The following is a 21,125-nucleotide window of genomic DNA, read 5'->3' on the forward strand; positions in this document are numbered from 1 at the left end:
TCAACCCACTAAACCTGTTTAATCTCAAGCCTAGTTCTACTCTTCAGGACACTCCTAAAACAATAAACTGAACATAGATTAGGCTGAGAAGTCCCAGTCTGAGGCTGGCTTTAGCTTTTTAAATTGATCTCTCTATTAAAGTAGAGCAAAGACAGAATGAGCAGAGGTCAATCAGTAATATGTTTACATCACTAAGGGTATTTTGCATTTTTCAGTGCCTATTCATTTTGAGCAAGCTCCTGGGTAACAGTGATCTATTCCAGACAATCATCAACTTTTTAAAAGGATGTTATATAGACTGTATTTAGAGGGAATGAAAAAACTGGAGTAGGGAAGAACAAGAAAGGTGAAAATAAGTTAAATGTCAACTTAATAACTTAAATATCAAGTTAAATTTTGCAATGAATCTAGAGAAAAAGCATACAGATTTTTGAAATAATTATTCAACTTACTTTGCAGAATACATTTGTGAGGTATAATCATTGGATGAGCGAGGGATGTAATCGGTGCATGTCATAACTGAAAGAAAGATATCACCAGGAAAAAGTTAGAACATTTCAAAAATGAAATGGGGAAATTTCATGTCTCACTGTATAGTCTTTCAAACTAAATAACAGAATACAACTTGGGCATCAGAAATTTAGAAAGACTATGCAGTAGGAAATACCTCACTCTTCTAATAATGGGTTTAGAGACTTTTAGAGACAGTAAAAGAAGCTAGAATGCAAAGGGTATGGTAAAGCACTCGAAAGTCAGTACCAACAGACCTCTACCTTCACCCATCACTGATCTACAACCATAGATGAAGCAACTTCCTAAGCTCTCAGCTGTGCTCATAGGCAAACTTAAAATGCAAGATCTATGTCTAGGAAACCACATTATACTTCTTCAGCTTATTCATCCTCTGGGTGCTTACCCTATTCTGAATAAAAGGTCATAAGAATGACTTGCAGGAAGACAGATTTGGAGCAAGAACTCAATTTTATTAGAAAACTGTAGCTACTGCTATATATAATCAACAGCAGAAAGACGTAAGTATGCTTCTGTATTACTATTTTTTAAGCTTTGTAGTAAAGGCTTTATGTTTGGCAAAGCAGACACACACCTGAGGAACTGATGTAATACTCTGATAAACCATCAAGTAAAGAGACTTTCACAGCTAGTGTCCTCTTCACCTCCATGACTTCATCCAGAATAGATACCGTCATGAGGCTTGACCCTAATGATTTCATCTGGGATAAATACTGTAAATATTCAACTCAAGTTTGACAGATAGCAGAATCCTATTCATTAGCACTATTTCAGTCCATATTGTAGACAGAGTAACATCACACAGAGCTTGTACCAGACTCCTCAACTGTTCAAGAACTTCCTTCAACAACTATAAAGGAGGTTGCTCTATTGTGATTAGGGACTAAGGGTGAACCAACTAACTTTACGTCCAGCTGGGTTCCCTGAGTGTCTGACCCAAAAAGGGAACCCTGATCAAGATCAGATGCAGGGACAATTCATGCCCAACAGTACGATAAATCATCATCTGTGAGTTTATCATGAATCTTGTCCACTGCCATTGTTCAAAGTCTTTGAAAATACTTAATGGCAATTTGCAGATTAAATCGTTAATCCATAATCACTTTGACAAAAATGAAGGGGATCTCAATTAGATCTAAAGTTCTTAGCATTCATCGCATAGAATGGAAGTTCATTTGAAATTCTACATAATGGTTCCTTCTCTGCTGACAAGTACATTCAAAAACCCAAATCCTTCTCCTCCTCTGATTTAATTTAATTGTAGAAGAGGTCCACAAAACATCCTGGGAGATACAGGCCAATTTTTACTTCTCTAGAGAATGAATGAGACTTGATCTTTGCAGTACTTGGGAACTTAACAAGAGTCAGGGCAAGGGACTTCCCTGGTGGTCCAGTGGTGAAGAATCCGCCTTCCAATGCAGGGGACGAGGGTTCTATCACTAGTCGGGGAACTAAGATCCCACATGCCAGGGGCAACTAAGTCCACGCGCCACAACGACTGAGCTTGTGCGCCTCAACAAGAGAGCCCGCATGCCGCAAACTACAGAGCCCACGCACCACGAGAAAGAAAAGCTCGCGCGCCACAACTAGAGAGAAGCCCACGCACCGCAACGAAGAGCCCATGTGCCGCAATGAAAGATCCTGCATACCTCAAGGAAGATCCCATGTACCGTAACTAAGACCTACTGCAGCCAAAATAAATAAAGAAAATAAATAATTTTTTAAAAAAAGAGTCAAGGCATAATCTGCTTAAAATCTGTAACTTCTCTGTCCCCTTGCCAAGCTGTGGGACAGCTGCCTTCCTACTAAATTGTGAAAGTATTAAGATCATTATTGTATGTGCGCTAAATACCCAAGTCTTCTGTTCCCTTGTGACAAAAAATTGCATGTGAGGTGGGATAATCAAGTTTCAATGACCTATGTCAGCTACACAACAAAGCCAGGCCCCAGAATAAAATTACACAAAATGGAAACAGAACCCAAATTTCTTGAGCTTTGTGTAAATAAATCTGGATGTGTTTAACTTTGTACTGGTTAAAAAAAAAAAGCAGTGGAGATGAAGCAAAACCTTGAAATATATCCTGAACGTAAAACTAACACGACATCCTGATAAATTTGTAGGTAAGGAATGAGGAAAACGGGAAAACAGGATAATTTCTAGGTTTTCAGCTTGAGTAATTAGATGGGTAGTGAAACCACTTCCAAATATGGGGAAATTCGGGAAGAGAACAGATTTGGTGAGGGCTAAGGGAATAAAAAGCTTTCACACATTTTAAGTATGACTTTCCTTTTAAATATCTAAGTGGAGATGTCAAGTAGGCAGCTGGATTCACAAATGAAATTAGGGGAGAAGTCAGACTAGAAATACAAATTTGGAATTCGTTAACAATGTATAAAACATTTAAAGTAATGTAGTAATGGATGAGAGGATGCAGAAAGAGCAAAGATGGTAGACTAGAACCAAACCCTGAGGCCCACCAACATTCAGAGTTCAGATAGTAGAAGAAAGGCCAGCAAAGGAGAAAGGTGGGAGAAAAAATAGTGGGAGGCAGGATACAAGGAGAGAAATGTCCACTAGAACTAGCACTTTCAGTTACTGAAAGTAACTAATGACCTTGACAAAAGCAATTTCATTGGAAGAGTGGTGACAGAAGCTAAATTTGAGAGGGGTGAAGGGTGAATGGGAGGTGAGAAAGCAAGTGAGGGCAACTCTTTCCAGAGGTTCCAATGGGTCATGGAACAAAGAGAAGGTCTATATCTAGCGGGGGATGTGGACCCAAAGGATGGTTTTGTGTTTTAAGATGGTAGATACTGAATCATGTCTCTTTACTGACAGGATGGATTAAGAAGAGAAGAACATGATGATGCAGGAATGGTATTAGGATAACCAAAGTACCAAAGTACCAAAGTACCAAAGTCCTTGGGGGAGGTGAGAACAGACAGGTATGAAGCACAAATAAAAGGTTTTACCTTTGACAGGAGCAAGAATACTATTCCAATTCTGACAAGAATGAAGATAACATGGGTACAAACACAAGTAGCTTTGAAGATCCGGTGGTGGTAGGATAATAAGGGAGCTTCCTGTCACAGAGAGCTTCTATTTGAGAAGGAGTCATCAGGTAAGCATGAAGGAAGGTGAATGAGTATGGGTGCTTCGAGAGGAAAGAAGTGGTGTGAAATATTAAAAGGTAAAACTCATGAGTGAAATGTAGTAGGGTGCCCACTTGAGGCCCTGTGAGTAAATAGTCAGCTAGGTGTATAATTCATCCAATAATGTTCAGCTATTTGAATGCACTTATAGAGAAGGTGGAGAGTTGGATTAAATTATGGCTGGGGTTTAGCAAGAAGAGTACAAGAGGCCAAATTATTGAAGATATTTGTAAGGGAGTAATTATAATAAAGAACCATAGAATCTATGCTGAGTAAAAAGGGACAGGAAAACAAGAAGGACATTATGGGTATTGGATAGGTCATCTACATGAATGTTGAAACTACCAAGAATAATAAGAGTCTGGATGGAGAAGAAAAAGAAGATCTAGTCTTTAAAGAGCAAAATGACTAGGAGTTCAGTCTGAGGTAAAAAGAAATGTGGGGGAGGGGCATAAATATAGACTTCAAAGGAACTAGAGTTTTTGAGAAAAAAAGAGAAATGCTTTTCAAGAAGCAAGAAGACAACTTACCTCTGGGCCCTGAAGTATATAAGGAACAGGCCTTTTTCTTGGGGATGAGTGAGATATTAAAAAAATTAGAGTAGACACTTTTCATTGATTAGAGCAGTTTCCCATATGTATCAGAATTAGCTATCTTCTTGGAAATGCAGATTCCCATCCACATCAGGTCTACTGAATGATAATCACTGAAGATGAGGCTAGAATTCTACATTACAAACAAGCTCTCCAGATGACTCTTAGGTATGTTGAAAGTTTGAGAACCACTGGAACAGCATCTTTGAGGAAATAATATATACAACTCAAGACATACCATTTTTTTTAAAAATAGGCACACCATTTTTTAACACATGGGAATTATACAAGGTTAAGCATAATCATCTTAAGATATATCCCCCAAATAAATGTCTTTTCAAAAAGCGTCTTACACAAATTTATCCTTTCAAAGTGTGTGGGAAAATATGGAAGGGCACAGCTATTGGGTTGGCCAAAAAGTTCGTTCAGGTTTTTTCCGTAAGATCTTACTTTAATTTCAAGGAGGACTATTTGCCCTATGGAGCATACCACCATGATATGTCAGAGAACGCTCATGCCTCCACAGGAAAAAAAAAAAGAACATTCTACAAATTTTTGTCTAATGCATGAATATAACTGTTCTACAAGAGAATAAGGGTTGGTAAGTGGATACCTGAGATGGATCTCCCTCAGGGCCCAGTATCAATCCTGGGCTCTCAGGGGATTACTTTTCTTTTTTTTGGCCTAGATGGATAGGTAGAATTATTTGGTTATTAGGAAGGTAGAAAAATATCAAGCCCTCTGGAGGAACAGTCAGAGGTTGGCCCACAAACTTTTCTGATTTTGAGTAAGGCACTATTTATTACCTTTAGAACATCCAACCTCAAAACAAAAACACAATCACCAATCCCTGGGGAGTGAATTCCATGTGATTTTGTTCCTTAGCTGGTATGTCAATAAGGCTTATAGGAGAGCACAAGGATGAACACACAAACAAGGCAATGAAAGGATTCTGGATATTCTGAGACAAACAAGGCAATCAGTGAAAACCAATTATAAAAGAATAGCATCACCTGGTCACAGGAGCACCTCTTCCATGGTGCACAGAATATGGTACTTACTTTCCTCCGACATGGTAAGGTTTGAAGCAAGGCTTGAAGTTTCAGGTTTCTGATCATTGACTTCGGAGTTGCTTACTTGACTGGGAAAACCAAAATGATACATTAGCCCCTGACTGACCTGCTGCATTGCTAAAAGTGATTAAATCAAACCCTTTCTTCCTAGGTAAGTTAAGAGGCAAGGTAAGTCTACTTTATGAAATACTTATTCTTGGATTTTAGCGGCTACCTAAAGAGCTAGGGCCAGGGCTAGTACCTTCAGCATTCTACTGTTCTTCGTCATCACTTCAATCTTTTTATCACTTGGAAATTCCACCTAAGCCACAGGCAAGTTGGATTTTCTCTGAAGACCACATGGTAAAAGAAAAGTTCCACAACACCAAAAACTGCTGTCACTTTATTTCCAAAGTACCAAAGGGAAGTAGGAAGATGCTTGATTTCAGACAATGGTCCTCATAATCACTTGACAAGTTTTTTCAAATCATACACACTTGCTTCCAAGAAGGGGTTCTGAACCTTAAAATGGTACATTCCGCTGTATTTCCTTTCCCCCAATTAAAAATAAACAAATTTTTATTTTTATCATTCCCAAAACTTAGCAACATCTTTTTAAAAAAACTTGTAAGACAAATTAAGAGAAACTGTAAAAGATAAGTCATGTAAACTGGGAGGACAAGTCATTTATGTTAGACACTTTAATGTTGGGAAGATCCTCACTGAAATTCTGAATTGGAGATTATACTTTCATCCCTCACAATGTCCTCTCTCTTCCTTCTACCTTACTTTCCACTCTCCACATATTCTCTCAACTACCAGTATAGCACAGTGCTTAAGAGTGTGGATTCTAGAACCAGATTGCTTGAGTTCATATTCCACTTTGCCAAAACTAGCTTTATGACTTTAAGCAAGTCACTGAACTTGTTTGTGCTCCAGTTTTTCAACTGTCAATGAGGGATAATTATAGAAGCTACCTTTTAGGGCTGTTATAGAAATCAATGAGTTAATACATGAAAAGTACTTAGAACAGAGACTAGAACAAAGTACAATATAACTGTAGCTAATATTATTACAATACAACTTCTCCCCAGCCCAGGTATTCTTCCCACATTCATGTTCCCTAGCAAGAAATCTGCTTTGCTGTTCTACACTCTAGGGAGACATGGAGGACACTGTCCCAGACACTACACATATCTGGAAAGAGTAGTTTTAAAAAGAAAAAAATTTTAAAAAGAAATGTTATTTATAAAAAAAATACACAGCACCAAAATTCTTAAAGCTCTCATTATCTTTTCTGAATGGACCTCTAATATTCAAGCATAATAAAGTTTTTTTTTTCTGGGTATATTCTCAATGTTCAAACAATTTTCCCTAAGATGTAATTAATTTTTAAAGGTAAATCCCCAGATGAAGTTTATTTTAATATATTTACTCAACTGTCTGTACTTCTGGAATAGTGCTTAATATACCAACCAAGATATTACTATGGGAATTGAGGGTAAGGGTCATACTGAATAGTTACATCATTGTTTCCCAAAATGGCTTATTTCTTATAATTACCTGAGTGGTAAAAATACAGACTTCTGAGCCCCATCTTATGCCTAATTAAATAAGATTCCAAGGAGAAAGGTATAAGCCCAGACAAGAACTTCACATTTCTGACTACAATGACTGGTCTTCTATGTGTACCTGAATAAGTCTGGGGTTCACTGTTATACCCACTGTTGAAAGACTATTTCTAGATCCTGTATCTTAGAAGGTATATTTGTATGGTCTGGCATACAATGGACCAGTGCCTAAAATCCTATGGTCCTGTAATCTTATAGCAAAATCCCCTACCTATTCAACTGAGTATCTAGAGATTAAATAGAAACAACAGCACCAAGACAGTGAATTAACTCCAGTACTTTGTTAAATATTTAAAGTTATTGTATCTAGAAAAATTATTACTGTCTCAAAATATAATTATTTTCAGTTATATAAACATAAATTTTACTTAACAATGTGTGTATATTAAAATAAATGCTCCAAAATAAAATTTCCCTCCTCCAGAAAAGAGCAAAAACACCCAAACTCCAAAAGTAAGTGCCACAAATATTTCATTCTCATTCAATAGAACTCTTGTCAATAATTAACACAACCAACTAAAGAATGGATAAACAAAGTGTGGAATAGACATACAGTGAAGTATTATTCAGCCTTAAAAAGGAAGGAAATTCTCACACATGCTACAACATGGATAAACCATGAAGACATTATGCTAAATGAAATAAGCAAGTCACAGAAAGACAAATAACTTATGATTGCACTAATAAGAGGTACTTAGAGTACTCAAAATCACAGAGACAAAAAGCAGAATGATGGTTGCCAGGAGCTGGGAAAAGGGGGAAATGGAGTTATTGAAGTCTTTTTTGGGGAAAGGGTCAATGCTTGATAGTGAAAATATGACAGATCATTTAATTGGAAGTGTATAAGACACAGGGCTAGTGTGACAATAGAATAAATAAGCTGGAATGATGGTGTGTGTGGTGGTATAAGAGTAGGATTCTTAAAATTTAGATGTTAGAGGTGATGCAGTTACCGGTTCATATGGTTGTTAGACAAACAACCGAAGGTAAGAACTGTGGACAACTGAAAATCATGGTGTTGTGGAAACCAGAGCATGACATGCAAAGAAGCTGCCTCTTTTCTACAAGGGGAGCCAAGCTAATGACTAAGGTGTCCCATATCCATTTGGTAATTAATGATTAACCCCTTGGATTTTCCTTATTTCTGTCTTCCCTATTAAGTATACAGTACATCTGACTGAAGAATATTCACCATTGTGTCTCTTCCACATATCACAGGATCTGAGAGATACCATGAGATTGGTATATATTGTTGAATAAATAATGAATAAATGAAAAAAATCAGCACCTATGTGTTTCAAGGACAAACTTTCAGAGGAAAATCTTCACCTTAAACCAAATAATTTCAAAACGTAAAGACTGATGCTAAAAACCAAAAAGAGGGTAGTCAACACAAATCATGCCCATATACTAATCAGCATGTAAAAACAATTATAAGTAGGTCATTAGAAAGAAATTCAACTCTGTATACCTTAAAGTTTGCTCTCCTGATTCCTGCATCTTGGCTTTTTTCACCTGTAAAACAATTATACAAAAGCATCAATGTCTTGATCTGTTTTTAAAATCATCTAGCTACTCAAGTGGCAGCCTAATATTAACGAATAAATTACAGGGTAACTGTTTCCTTTTGTTTCCCTTAGATTTATTTTATTAATCCCTATTATATTTTAGAGTTAGAGATGTACTTTTTTTCACATGAGGCTCTCTCTTTTTTTTAAATGAAAAAAGTGTTTTTCAGATTCAAGGTAAATAAAAGGTTTACCAGGATTTTTACTCAACACAGAATGTTTACCAGGATAAGGTATCCAAACTCGGATATAAACTGGTTAGTTTAAAATTTTACCAGACACACAGTTTTATTCTCAAACAGTAAGTATGGCAATCTCACTATCATCTAATCATTTAGTTAACAGAAATATCTTTATATTCAAATTACTTACATGCCAAAAATAAAAATAAATTCTAATCAGGTTACCAGTAATCTAAAAAATATTCTTCACACTATACTGTTTTTTCCCCATATTTTCACCTTCTCTAATTCCTTCTAAGGTAAAAGCATTTTCATTGAAACAGTTTAAGAATCCATAAATGAAAGATCAATGGTTAATACTACTAAGTTTCCCGTTTTTTTATATGACAAAGAATCTGATTTTAGAGTTTTCTGATTAGAATTACTAGTTATAGCAGAAGTATGCTTAGTGTGCTTAGCCATACAAATTATGAACACTTAAAGTATTTCAAGCTGACAAAGAGTACTGCCAACCACTACAAAGAGTAAGAACTCACAGAGGCAGCAACTTTGCTAAACAATTTTAAATAAACATATCCGGTGGGAATATAGCTATTTAATATGATTAAATTTAACAATTCAGACAAGGTAAATAATAAATACAAGTTAAATACAAGGCCCATACAATTTCTCATGGACAGCCACTCCTCATGAGAAAACATGACAAAATAAATAAAACCAAATACTCTTGGTTATTTGCTTATGGCATATCAACTCATTATATAATGCTGCCTAAATTTTCAAAGGTACCAATAAAGATAAAGAAAAAAGGGGCATTAAAAAAGAACCCTCTAGGGACTTCCCTGGTGGTGCAGCGGTTAAGAATCCACCTGCCAGGACTTCCCTGGTGGCGCGGTGGTTAAGAATCCGCCTGCCAATGCAGGGGACATGGGTGTGAGCTCTGGTCCGGGAAGATCCCATATGCTGCAGAGCAACTAAGCCTGAGAGCCACAACTACTGAGCCCACAAGCCACAACTACTGAGGTCTGTGCACCACAACTACTGAAGCCCACGTGCCTAGAGCCCGTGCTCCACAACAAGAGAAGCCGCTGCAACAAGAAGCCTGTGCGTCACAACGAAGAGTAGCCCCCGCTCTCTGCAACTAGAAAAAGCCTGAGCACACCAATGAAGACCCAACACAGCTAAAAATAAATTTTTAAAAAACCCTCTAAATTTAGAAACAAAATTATAGAAGCATATGAAGAAAAAAGAAAAAAACAAAGAAGTTTGAGGTAGATAAACCCTTACTAAGCATGATATTAAATTCAAAAGCCATAAAGGAGAAAACAGACTGATTTTACAAAAATTCAAAACTTCTGTATGATAAAAGATACCAAAACCAACCAGGAGGTCAAGGAATTCCAGAATGGTATACATACTGTGACAAGAGAATTTAATTGTATTACAAATGTATGACATAACCTCACTGAAAGGCATAGGAGAAAAATGTGCTGATGGAGTAACGCTGGAAAACACGTTTTGACTGGAAACTGCAAGGCTAAAGATAAGAAAAATTCAACTTTCTAGTTTATCTACTTAAACTTTCTAGTTTATCTATTTATGTCATTTCACAAATGACAAAATACAAGCTCTTGCTATAATATAAATGTGCTGCCCCTCCCACCTGAAGATGACTACTGTATTTACATAAGGTCAGATAATACTGTAATTTTCCAATAGTGGTGATGAATCTATGCTTAGCTCACCCAAAGACCCTCTTTGCGATCAAAGAAATAATTTTAAAACAGTCTATGGTCTCCTAACAGTAATCCATATAAAGAAAACTAGAGCACTGAGGAATCTAATTTATCAGTCTTCATTTTATTAGCGCCACAGAGTAACAAACTTAGCTAGAGAACTAAAAAAAAAAGCCCTGGAGCAAAATTTTAAAATATACCATAATGGCCTTTCAAGTAAGAACTACGCTTTTTTACTTTCTATTTACTACAGTGCCAACTCGGTACAAAGAGTATGTACTCATAAATAGAAATGGAGAAAATGTACTTAAAGACATATCTACCAAACAGAAACGTCTGGGGGAGGAAAATGTGTTATCAACTAATTTTGTACCTTTCACAGCCCATTGTTAGCCTTGATTTGGGCAATTATGTCCTCCTGTAAGTCAGGGATAGGAAACCTTGGCACTAGAGGCAGGTAAACTAAAAGGATACAGACAGATTTCACTGGATTACAAAAAGGATGGGTTCAAACAATACAATCCAGAAACTGACAGAATGTAAAATAGTACAGCTAGTTTGGAAAACAGTCTAGCAGTTCCTCAAAAGGTTAAACATAGAGTTACTATTACATATAATCCAGAAATTCCACTCCTGACTATATAACCAAGAGAAATGAAAACTTATGTCCACACAAAAACTTGGACATGAATGTTCCTAACGGCATTATTCAAAATAGCCAAAAAGTGGAAACAACCCCAGTGTCCATGAACAGATGAACAGATAAATACAATAATGATAAATAAAATGATGAATGATAAAATAAATCCATACAATGAAACATTCAGCAGTAAAAGGGAATGAAGTACTTATACTTGCTAACACATATGAATCTTGAAAAGATTATCCTAAGTGAAAGAAGCCAGTCACAAAGGACCACATATTTTATGAATCCATTTACATGCAATATCCACAAATAGGTCAATAGGAAAGTAGATTAGTAGTTGCCTAGGACTGCGGGAGGGAGGGAATTGAAGGGTGACTGCTAATGGGTACAGAATTTCTTTTTGGAGTGATGAAAATGTTCTAAAATTGACTCTGGTGATAGTTGCAAAACTCTGTGAATATACTAAAACCCATCAAATTGTATACTTTAAAATGGATGTGAATTGTATCTCAATAAAGTTGTCATTTAAAAAAATGACAATCTTACGGGCATGTTATGACTAAAGGTTACACAAAAAGGAAGAACCACTGGCAAATTCATGAATCAGAGCTCTACTTGTGCCTCTGCTTTAAAAAAAAAAAAAAATCAGGCTTTAGATATAACAGAGCAAAGGAATACATATAACCCAATACACAAATTCAGAATATCCAGGCTCAAGGCTCAGTTCTGAGAGTTAATTCACTGTATGTCTACTTCTCTACATCTGTTTTCTCAACTGTAAAAGAAAACTATGATTATTTCACAGGCCTGCTGTGAAGATGAAATTGGTGGTGGTAGTGGGGCGGGTGGCAAGGGAGAGCGAATGAGAGAGAGGTGTTTATGAAAGACAAAGACATTGTTAAATTTTAATGTTACCACCAAAAGCAGCAAAAACAAAGCTCAATTTCCAAAATTTCAAAGACCAGATTAAGAAATACCACCTTCTAGATAAGAAAATTACATTATGCATCTCAAATGTCATTCCAGAACTATTCTGATATGACTTTCAAGTATGTAACTATAGTGCCTCCTAAGTTTTAACAAGAGGCTAAATCATACTAGGGCTTGGTAAACTATAATCTTGGGAATAATAAATCCAACAGAAGTCTGCATGAAGCCTATAAAAAGGAAGATGTTTTTGTCAGAATTTATCCACCACTGTCAAACAAAGCATATCATTCTCTTTACTAGAAAGTCACACTCTATATTCTAGAAGGGGAAAGGGCTTGATCATAACCTGGATGAAATTATACACAAAAAACATTTAATGCTATTTTCTTTGATTGTGCTTACCAACAGTCTTTTTTTTTTTTTTTGCGGTACACAGGCCTCTCACTGTTGTGGACTCTCCCGTTGCGGAACACAGGCTCCGGACGCGCAGGCTCAGCGGCCATGGCTCACGGGCCCAGCCGCTCCGCGGCATGTGGGATCCTCCCGGACCGGGGCACGAACCCGTGTCCCCTGCATCGGCAGGGGAACTCTCAACCACTGCGCCACCAGGGAAGCCCACAGTCATCTAATTATTAATTTTACTTCCAGAACTTGACATAAGGAAATGAGTATGTGGAGAGTGAGAGTAAGCATTCTAAATCACTAGAAACTAGAAAGGTAAATACCCGTGGCAGAGACAACTGCCTGCTCCACCATTGCATGTGGGGTGTGACTTGCGATGGGAGGCAAAAAACATGTCTTTTAAGTTCACAGGTACCCGTCCAAAAGAAGTCACATCTGGACCTAGTAGAAACTAGTGGGCATCAGATTCTGGATTTGATCTGGATTCAACAACTGATGGAAGCTGGGGCTGTTTCTCTTAAGAGGAATGTGTGGGGTAAGGAGTTACATATTGTTCTTTAGATGTAAAAAATGAAACAGGTGAACCAAAGAGAAGATTACTGTAGATTCACTTATAAATATTCAGTGGTCTTTTTCCTGTTCCTGGGCACACAGGATGCTATAGACTGAACGTCTGTGTCTTCCCCCAAAATTCATATTTTGAAATTTTATCCCCAATATGATGAAATTTGGAGGTGGGGCTTTTGGGGTGATTAGGTCATGAGGCTGGAGCCCTCATGAATGGGATTAGAGGCCTCCTGGGAATTCCCTGGCAGTCCAGTAGTTAGAAGGTTCACTGCCGGGGGCCCAGGTTCAATCCCTGGTCAGAGGAACTAAGATCCCGCAAGCCGTGCAGCAAAAAAATTAAAAGATAAATTAAAAAAAGAAAGAGATCTCCTTTTCCCTTTCCACCATGTGAGGTCACAGCAAAAAGATGGCAGTCTATGAACCAGGTAGCAGGCCCTTACCATACACCAAATCTGCTGGTGTCTTGATTTTGGACTTCCCAGACCCCAGAACTGTGAGAAATCAATTTCTATTGTTTATGAACCACCAATTCTATAGCATTTTGTTACAGTAGCCAGAATAGACTAAGACACAGATTGATGGCATTTTCCAGACCCCCTTGCTGTCAGGTTGGAGCCAACCACATAAGCCACTTCTACAACTACCCCTTAAAAACATCTCATGTGATTCTCCAATCCTCTCTTCCGTTTCTTTGGCAACCATGGAGGCCACAGTTGAAGATAATAGCATCAAAGATGAAAGAAGCCTTCATGGAAGACTGGCCCAGGAAAGCTGTCAATCCACATGAGACTAATGTGAGAGAAAAATACACTGCAGATTCATTCTCCAATGTTAAATGCCTACAGTGAGAATTCTAGTTCATATTCACGCTATCATTCATTCAACTGACTGTTCTCTACCAAGCCCTCCTGAAAGAGAATATAATGATAAACAAAATACAGTCCTTGACCTCAAGGAAGTTATAGTCTGGTTGAAAAGAAATAGATAATTTCTAAAACAGTGAAACAGGGACTTCCCTGGTGGCATAGGGGTTAAGAATCCGCCTACCAATGCAGGGGACACAGGTTCGAGCCCTGGTCCAGGAAGATCCCACATGCCACGGAGCAACTAAGCCCGTGAGCCACAACTGCTGAGCCCGCGTGCCATAACTACTGAAGCCCGTGCACCTAGAGCCTGTGCTCCACAACAAGAGCAGCCACCGCATGCAAGGAAGAGTAGCCCCTGCTCACCACAACTAGAGAAAGCCCACACGCAGCAACAAAGACCCAACGCAGCCAAAAATAAATAAAATTTTTAAAAAGTAATAAATAAAACAGTGAAATAATGATTCTGATAGAAGTTCAAGGTTCTACGGAACACAAAGAAGGAGCACCAAACCCAGTCTTTTTACTGGGGGGAGTCTAGAGAATTAGAACTCATTTGAAATAACTTAGGTACCTGCTTATAAATGTGGAAATAAAACATTTTTAATTGATATGGTATCCTTTATAGTTTGAAAATTACCCTCCTTTTTTTTTTTTTTTGCGGTACGCGAGTCTCTCATTGTTGTGGCCTCTCCTGTTGCGGAGCACAGGCTCCGGACGCGCAGGCTCAGTGGCCATGGCTCACAGGCCCAGCCGCTCCGCAGCATGTGGGATCCTCCCAGACCGGGGCACGAACCCGTGTCCCCTGCATCGGCAGGCGGACTCTCAACCACTGTGCCACCAGGGAAGCCAAAGATTACTCTCCTTTATCGATAAGACAAAAAGAAACTAGGGGTTGAGTACAGTCGTTCTCTCTTAGCCACTTATTCCATCCTTTTATTCTCCAAGACAAAAATACAAATTTTAGGGTCCTTTTCATTGCTCTCAATCAACAATATTTCCCAAGCTTCACTCCTTTTCCATGTTTTAGCCTAGAGTACACTGTGGTTGTAAGCATGTACCACCTCTTTTGTCTATAGTATTACTAATTTCTTTTTAATATTTAAATACAAAAGGCACATATGCTCATAGTTTTAGAAACCCAAACCATACAGATATGTATAAAATAAAATATAAAAGACCTTATTCTGCCCCCAAACCTCCATGATTTCAGTATTAAGTTTTGTGTATATTCTTCTAAAAATGTTTCCTATGTATATATGTCCTTTTAAAACTTGAGCTCAAAGAGCACCCTGATAGCTATAAAGGAGTTTTTTAAGTGCTTCCAGTTTGCCAGGAACAGTGTTAATTTATACCTCCTATCCTAAAACCGAGTTTGGTTAGTGCCTCCTTTCACTCTACAAAAGAGTTCTAGTTTGGACAATAATATGAGCTGCTTCAGAGTAGCTGAGAAAGATGAAGACTAGGGTAAAAAGATGGAGTGATGTCAAGGTAAATGATGACCATAGATAGAACCATTTCTGACTGCAGAGGATTGAGGACTGACTGGCAATAGGGGAAAGTGAAAGAGAACCTGAGGCTAGGATTTATGTTGTATTGTGAACAATGACTGGAACAATCTTGAGATAGAGCTAGCAAGTAGTACAGAAACAAGAAAGGGATAACTCAATAAGGAGGAGACAATGTGATTAAAATAACTCCAATAGTAATGCTCATCAGCAACATCTCTCTTTATACACAAGTAAACAGCAGGGTTAAAAATCTTGGCTTTATTCAAGATATGGAAACAACCTAAATGTCCATCGACAGATGAATGGATAAAGAAGGTATGGGGTGTGTGTGTGTGTGTGTGTGTGTGTGTGTGCGTGTGTGTGTGTGTGTGTATAATGGAATACTACTCAACCATAAAAAAAGAATGAAATAATGCCATTTGCAGCAACATGGATGGACCTAGAGATACCACACTAAGTGAAGTAAGTTGGAAAAGAAAGACAAATGCCATATGATATCACTTATATGTGGAATCTAAAACACGATGCAACTGAACTTATCTATGAAACAGAAACAGACTCAGACATAGAGAACAGACTTGTGGCTGCCAAGGGGGAGGGGAGTTGGGGAGGGATGGATTGGGAGTCTGGGATCAGAAGATGCAAATTATTATATATACGTATAACTTATCACTTTGCTGTATACCAGAAACTAACATAACGTTGTATATACCTCATAAACTATACCTCAATAAAATAATTTTTTTTTTAAATCATGGCTTTATCATCAGCAACTTGGGACAGGACCATTCTTTCCACTCAAGTTTTAGATTTCTACTACAGCCTGTGAAAATTAGCTTTACTCCTCAACATCTGACATTTACTCTTCTTATTCTAATTATTTTTAACAGTTAATAAATGCTCTATATTTTCTTAGATTCTATATTTGTCTGTTCAGCACCCACTAATCACAGTGCCAAACTAAGAGCCAAAGTTGCTTACATCTCCCCTGCAATCTAGAGCCTATATTCTGAACCATACTCTGAACCATATTCCCCTGCTGTGAAATCAGATACCTAGTGATAGCTTCTATACCCCAAAACCCTCTGGAATTATTCAAACTAGCCAATCCTAAATAAACAATTACCCTATGTTACGTTGCTTCACCTTGCCTGTGGAAACCTCAATTAAGGCTGTAGCCTATGCATTCTCTTACAATTCCCCTATGCATCTCTGCCTCCTGAATGACACTGGTGCTCACCCCCGTGACCCTGTGTGGTCTGCTACATCTCTCATCTCTAAGAGAAATGTAACATGAAATTTAAAAAAAAAATAAATTTATTTATTTATTTGGCTGCGTTATGTCTTCGTTGTTGCACATGGGCTTTCTCTAGTTGTGGTGAGCAGGGGCTACTCTTCGTTGTGGTGCACGGGCTTCTCATTGTGGTGGCTTCTCTCGTAGCAGAGCACAGGCTCTAGGCTTCCAGGCTTCAGGAGTCGTAGCACACAGACTCAGTAGTTGTGGCACACAGGCTTAGTTGCTCCGCGGCACGTGGGAGCTTCCTGGACCAGGGCTCAAACCGGTGTCCCCTGCAGTGGCAGGCGGATTCTTAACCAGTGTGCCACCAAGGAAGTCCAAACTTTCTTTTTTCTTCTTTTTTTCAATGGCACTGACCTCTTCATGTAGTCACTCAATCACCTTTATAAATTTATAAATTAAGACCCAGGTACAAATCAATTAAAAAAAAAAGATGCCTCATGACAATCACCATTTATAGTCAGCAGAAAATTTGTGGGTTTAAAAAAAATTTTTTTTTAGTATTTAAAAAAAAATTTCTTTTTTTAATTTTTTGGCCACATCACTTGGCTTGTGGGATCTCAGTTCCCAACCAGGGATCGAACCCAGGTCCCTGGCAGTGGAAGCACAGAGTCCTAGTGACTGGACTACCAGGGAATTCCCAGAAAATTTGTTTTTAAAGCACTTTAATTTCTTAACTCTCTCTGAAGTAACGATCAGATTTTGCACATATTATAGATACTGAACAGAACAGCAAACAAATGAAGCAGAGAGGAAAAAATGACTCACCAGCAGGTCAGCTTCACAATTCTCATTACCTTAAATAGGTAAGGAGTGACTAACAACAATACTCATTTCAACAGTATGTCAACACTTACATAAGTCTTTTGAAACTATGACTAGACCTTTGTCTTACTATATTAAAAACTCAATGACAGAATCTTCTTTGGTACCTTTAGTGTCTCTAATTCAGCTATTTGTTCTTATAGTGTATATCTTAGATACACCGCTGAGGATGATTTTTAACCCTACCATTTCCCTGATTATTAATGTTCCACCAGGGATATGGGATGACATTTTAAATGTTTCAAAAGGTCCTTTTACCAACTGCTTATGTCTTCCTAGTTTTATACTTAAGTGAGGGGCTAAAAGACTAATAGCAAAAGAATCACCAGTATGCACCAGTATGTCTCAACATAAAGTAAAATATTAAAAATGTATCACTGATGTAAAGAATACATCTAGAACATGAAAAACATACCCTATTATCTGCTTTCAAAATTCAAAGTTTTTTAGGTTGGATTTTCATAGGGAGGTAAACATGTACCACTCTATATTCTCTCTTAATATAAAATGCAAGAGGCTCATTCAGGAGAGCAAATTGAATAGCAAATTGAATCAGTATTTATCTAATTTCAGAAAAAGAAGGTCAAGCCAAAAGGAAAAGATTCTTTAACACAAAAGTATCTTAATAGAATGATTACTATTACCTTCCTTTTTTAAATGCTAAGGGTCAAAAAACACTTCGGAAAAAACAAAAAAGCCATGGCAAGGCAATAAATCTGTATCACTTGGGGACATTTAAAATGATTTTATTTATTTATGTTAAATATTTAAAAGAAATTAAGAATTCAACCTATTCTCGAGGGTCTTATCTATTTTTAAGAATTAGCTAGTGGTCAAATTATACTTTCTTCAACTACTACTACTACTTTAAAAAAATTAAGTCAGGGAAATTTAGGTAATGATAAAACTAGATTTTCTGGCAGAAATGGTATATACTGTTTGGTAAATAGATGTCCTCTTTTATTTTCTAAAAACTGTAAGAGTAGCCATTGCTTTTTTTAAATGACACTTCTAAAGACAATATTTATTTTGTAATGCTGAATTTTCTAAGCAAGTCCTTGGCATTAAGTTAGCAAAATATGAATTTAGGAACACAGAACATCGTTTCTTAGAAGGAAAGTATTAAGGAGTCCTTTCCTTAATTTTATTTCTGATTTAGAATCTGTAGTACAACTGAATAATATTTAACATCTCTTAAGATTAGCTTTTCTACAATCAACTTTAAATTGTTAAAGGAAATACTTACTGGTTGCTCTGGTAAATCTTGCTCTTCTTCCATGAGGACCAATATTTCTTTATTACACTTATGTGACTGGACTGCAAGTGTCTCTCAGCAGTCTTCACAGTCTATTTAAAAAAGAGGGGGGATTCAAAACTTTATGTACTCTTAAAGCATTATCATTGAGGCCATCAGAGAATAATTTTAAAAATATTTTGCTACCTCAATCTTTCTACGTGAGCTCCAATCTCAAAATCTCAAATCTGCACGTGGCTTTTCAAAATGGACATACTGCACCAAGTCAGGATAGGTTTACACAATGACTTTTATAATTCCTTGCAAAAGCCAACACGTGGAGCCACTTCTGCTGTACTTAAAACATGGTTACTATAGTGCCCAACGCATTAAACGCTTTATAGCAGCCATGTGCAATTAACTAAAACACAACTTTTTTTAGAATTAGGGTTACATTAAAAAATGATAAAAACTAGCTTAGCCAGTCAAGAAGTTATGATAACATCTAACCTGCTTTAATGGGGAACATTTACATAACTGTTAACACACAATCACTTTAAATAGGGCACACTGGAATATCAAATAAATACTTTTGCAACCAACTATCTGTATATATGTAATCAGCTTAAAGGAAAACTCAACTCTTCTGGATCTATCTTAATAATGCAAATAAATAAGTAAAGTGAAACACTGAATTTTAGAATTAAGGAAAATAATCATGTAGAGCTAGGACCCAATTTATCCTGAAATAGCTCCACTACATGTATTGCCTAGTCAATTATTTAAGCAAAATCTTTACCTTCTCAGACCCTGCTCTTCCTGCCCTGGTTTTCAAACTAAAAAAGAGAAATAGGACTCTAAGCCCCACATTTACTGGTAAGAACACCTTATTGTGCCCTGCTGCCGAGTGAGATAGAAAGATGTTAGAAAACTAAATAATTATAAAAACTATAAACTCCATTTCTATTTAACAAAAATGAAAGTAGCACTTCTCCAAAACAGATGTGACTGTTTATGCATTTAATTAAGGTCACACCTGTTTTCACTTATTTTACCAACCACTGTAACCAACTTAACAGACAAAGCTAAAGCAAGTATAGAATCTTATTGCAGAAGTAATGAATAAAAAGGGAAATGAAAAACTTCACTTATACCAATTTACCACCACTCCACTAATACTGCTCTATTCTGGTGTATTACAACACACTTTATTTTAGAGTCACACTCTAGAATGGGAAAAGGAGAGAAAACACATATAGGGGACACAATCAGACGCAAAAGTGTCCACCTCTGACACAGCTTTCCTCCCTGCCCTGATCTAGAATGTCAAAAGAAAAAAAAATTTAAAGGTCAGAAGAACTTGATGCTCAATGCACTCACGTGTAACTCATACACAGAGCCTCAAAAGCTAAGTTTTCATACTACGTGACGTAGATAACTAGTACTGCAGAATTACAGCAGGCAATAACTAAAGCTCACAGGAGCTATCTTCCCTGCATTTGTTTTGCTCTACTCACAAGAGCACAACCAATGTGACGTGAAACTGATTCACAATTGTGAAAGATGAACTGTTTGTTTTACCAGCTTATATCTGTTTTAGCTTTAAAATGAAATGTCTTGTCTTTATGGGATTTTAACAGTGTCAATGTACATAATGTATTTAATACATATATGATTTCATCCCAAAAGAAAAAGCAAACTAGGGTCAAATCATTAGAGAAATGTAATGCCTTTAATACCTCATTTGTTAAACTTTTGTGTGACCAGATCTCTTCTAAACAAAAAGTGATAATATCCCAGGTTTTACTCAATTGAAAGCCATAACTGTAATGACTGCAATCTCTAATTAGTAGATTCTCAGCAAAGGAGAAGGAAGGGATATTCTTTCTCATGGAGGAAGGGTTATAAATCTACACCTAAACAAGAGGAAAGTAAGAAAAATTGTGTTAAAAAAAAAAAAGAAAAAAAAGGTACTAATAACATGTCCTTTAATTTTTGTTTTAAACACAGAAATGAATTTATTTTAAAAATATGAACAATGTTAAAGGAGAACATAGATTTTTTTATAAATCAAAAGGGGTCATGGGTTTTATTTATTATTATTATTATTTTTTTTGCAGTACACGGGCCTCTCACTGTTGTGGCCTCTCCCGTTGCGGAGCACAGGCTCCGGACGCGCAGGCTCAGCGGCCATGGCTCACGGGCCCAGCCGCTCCGTGGCATGTGGGATCTTCCCGGACCAGAGCACGAACCCATGTCCCCTGCATCGGCAGGCAGACTCTCAACCACTGCGCCACAAGGGAAGCCTGGTCATGGGTTTTAAAAGGTAAGAAATACTACTCTTAATAGTGGGGAAATAAATTCTCAAGCCATATAAAACAAAATATTAAAATCTTGAATTTTGTTT

General features: G+C 37.2%; 1 protein-coding gene across 3 annotated transcripts in view; it reads right to left on the bottom strand.

Annotated features, from left to right (window-relative positions):
* EYA3 (EYA transcriptional coactivator and phosphatase 3) overlaps positions 1-21,125 on the bottom strand; it is a 103,320-nt gene that overhangs the window by 47,372 nt on the left and 34,823 nt on the right. For 2 of the 3 annotated variants that reach the window (XM_060017171.1, XM_060017164.1), the window contains 4 exons: positions 18,731-18,831; positions 8,429-8,472; positions 5,336-5,415; positions 453-519 (listed from right to left, as the gene is read on the bottom strand). In XM_060017171.1, coding sequence (XP_059873154.1) covers positions 453-519; positions 5,336-5,415; positions 8,429-8,472; positions 18,731-18,763 — 224 coding nt within the window. In that variant the 5' untranslated portion in view covers positions 18,764-18,831. Of the gene's footprint in view, positions 1-452; positions 520-4,211; positions 4,249-5,335; positions 5,416-8,428; positions 8,473-18,730; positions 18,832-21,125 lie in introns of those variants that run through there. The other variant, XM_060017179.1, reaches the window with a different exon arrangement.

This window comes from Delphinus delphis, chromosome 1, assembly GCF_949987515.2.
Source record: "Delphinus delphis chromosome 1, mDelDel1.2, whole genome shotgun sequence".
NCBI lineage: Eukaryota > Metazoa > Chordata > Mammalia > Artiodactyla > Delphinidae > Delphinus > Delphinus delphis.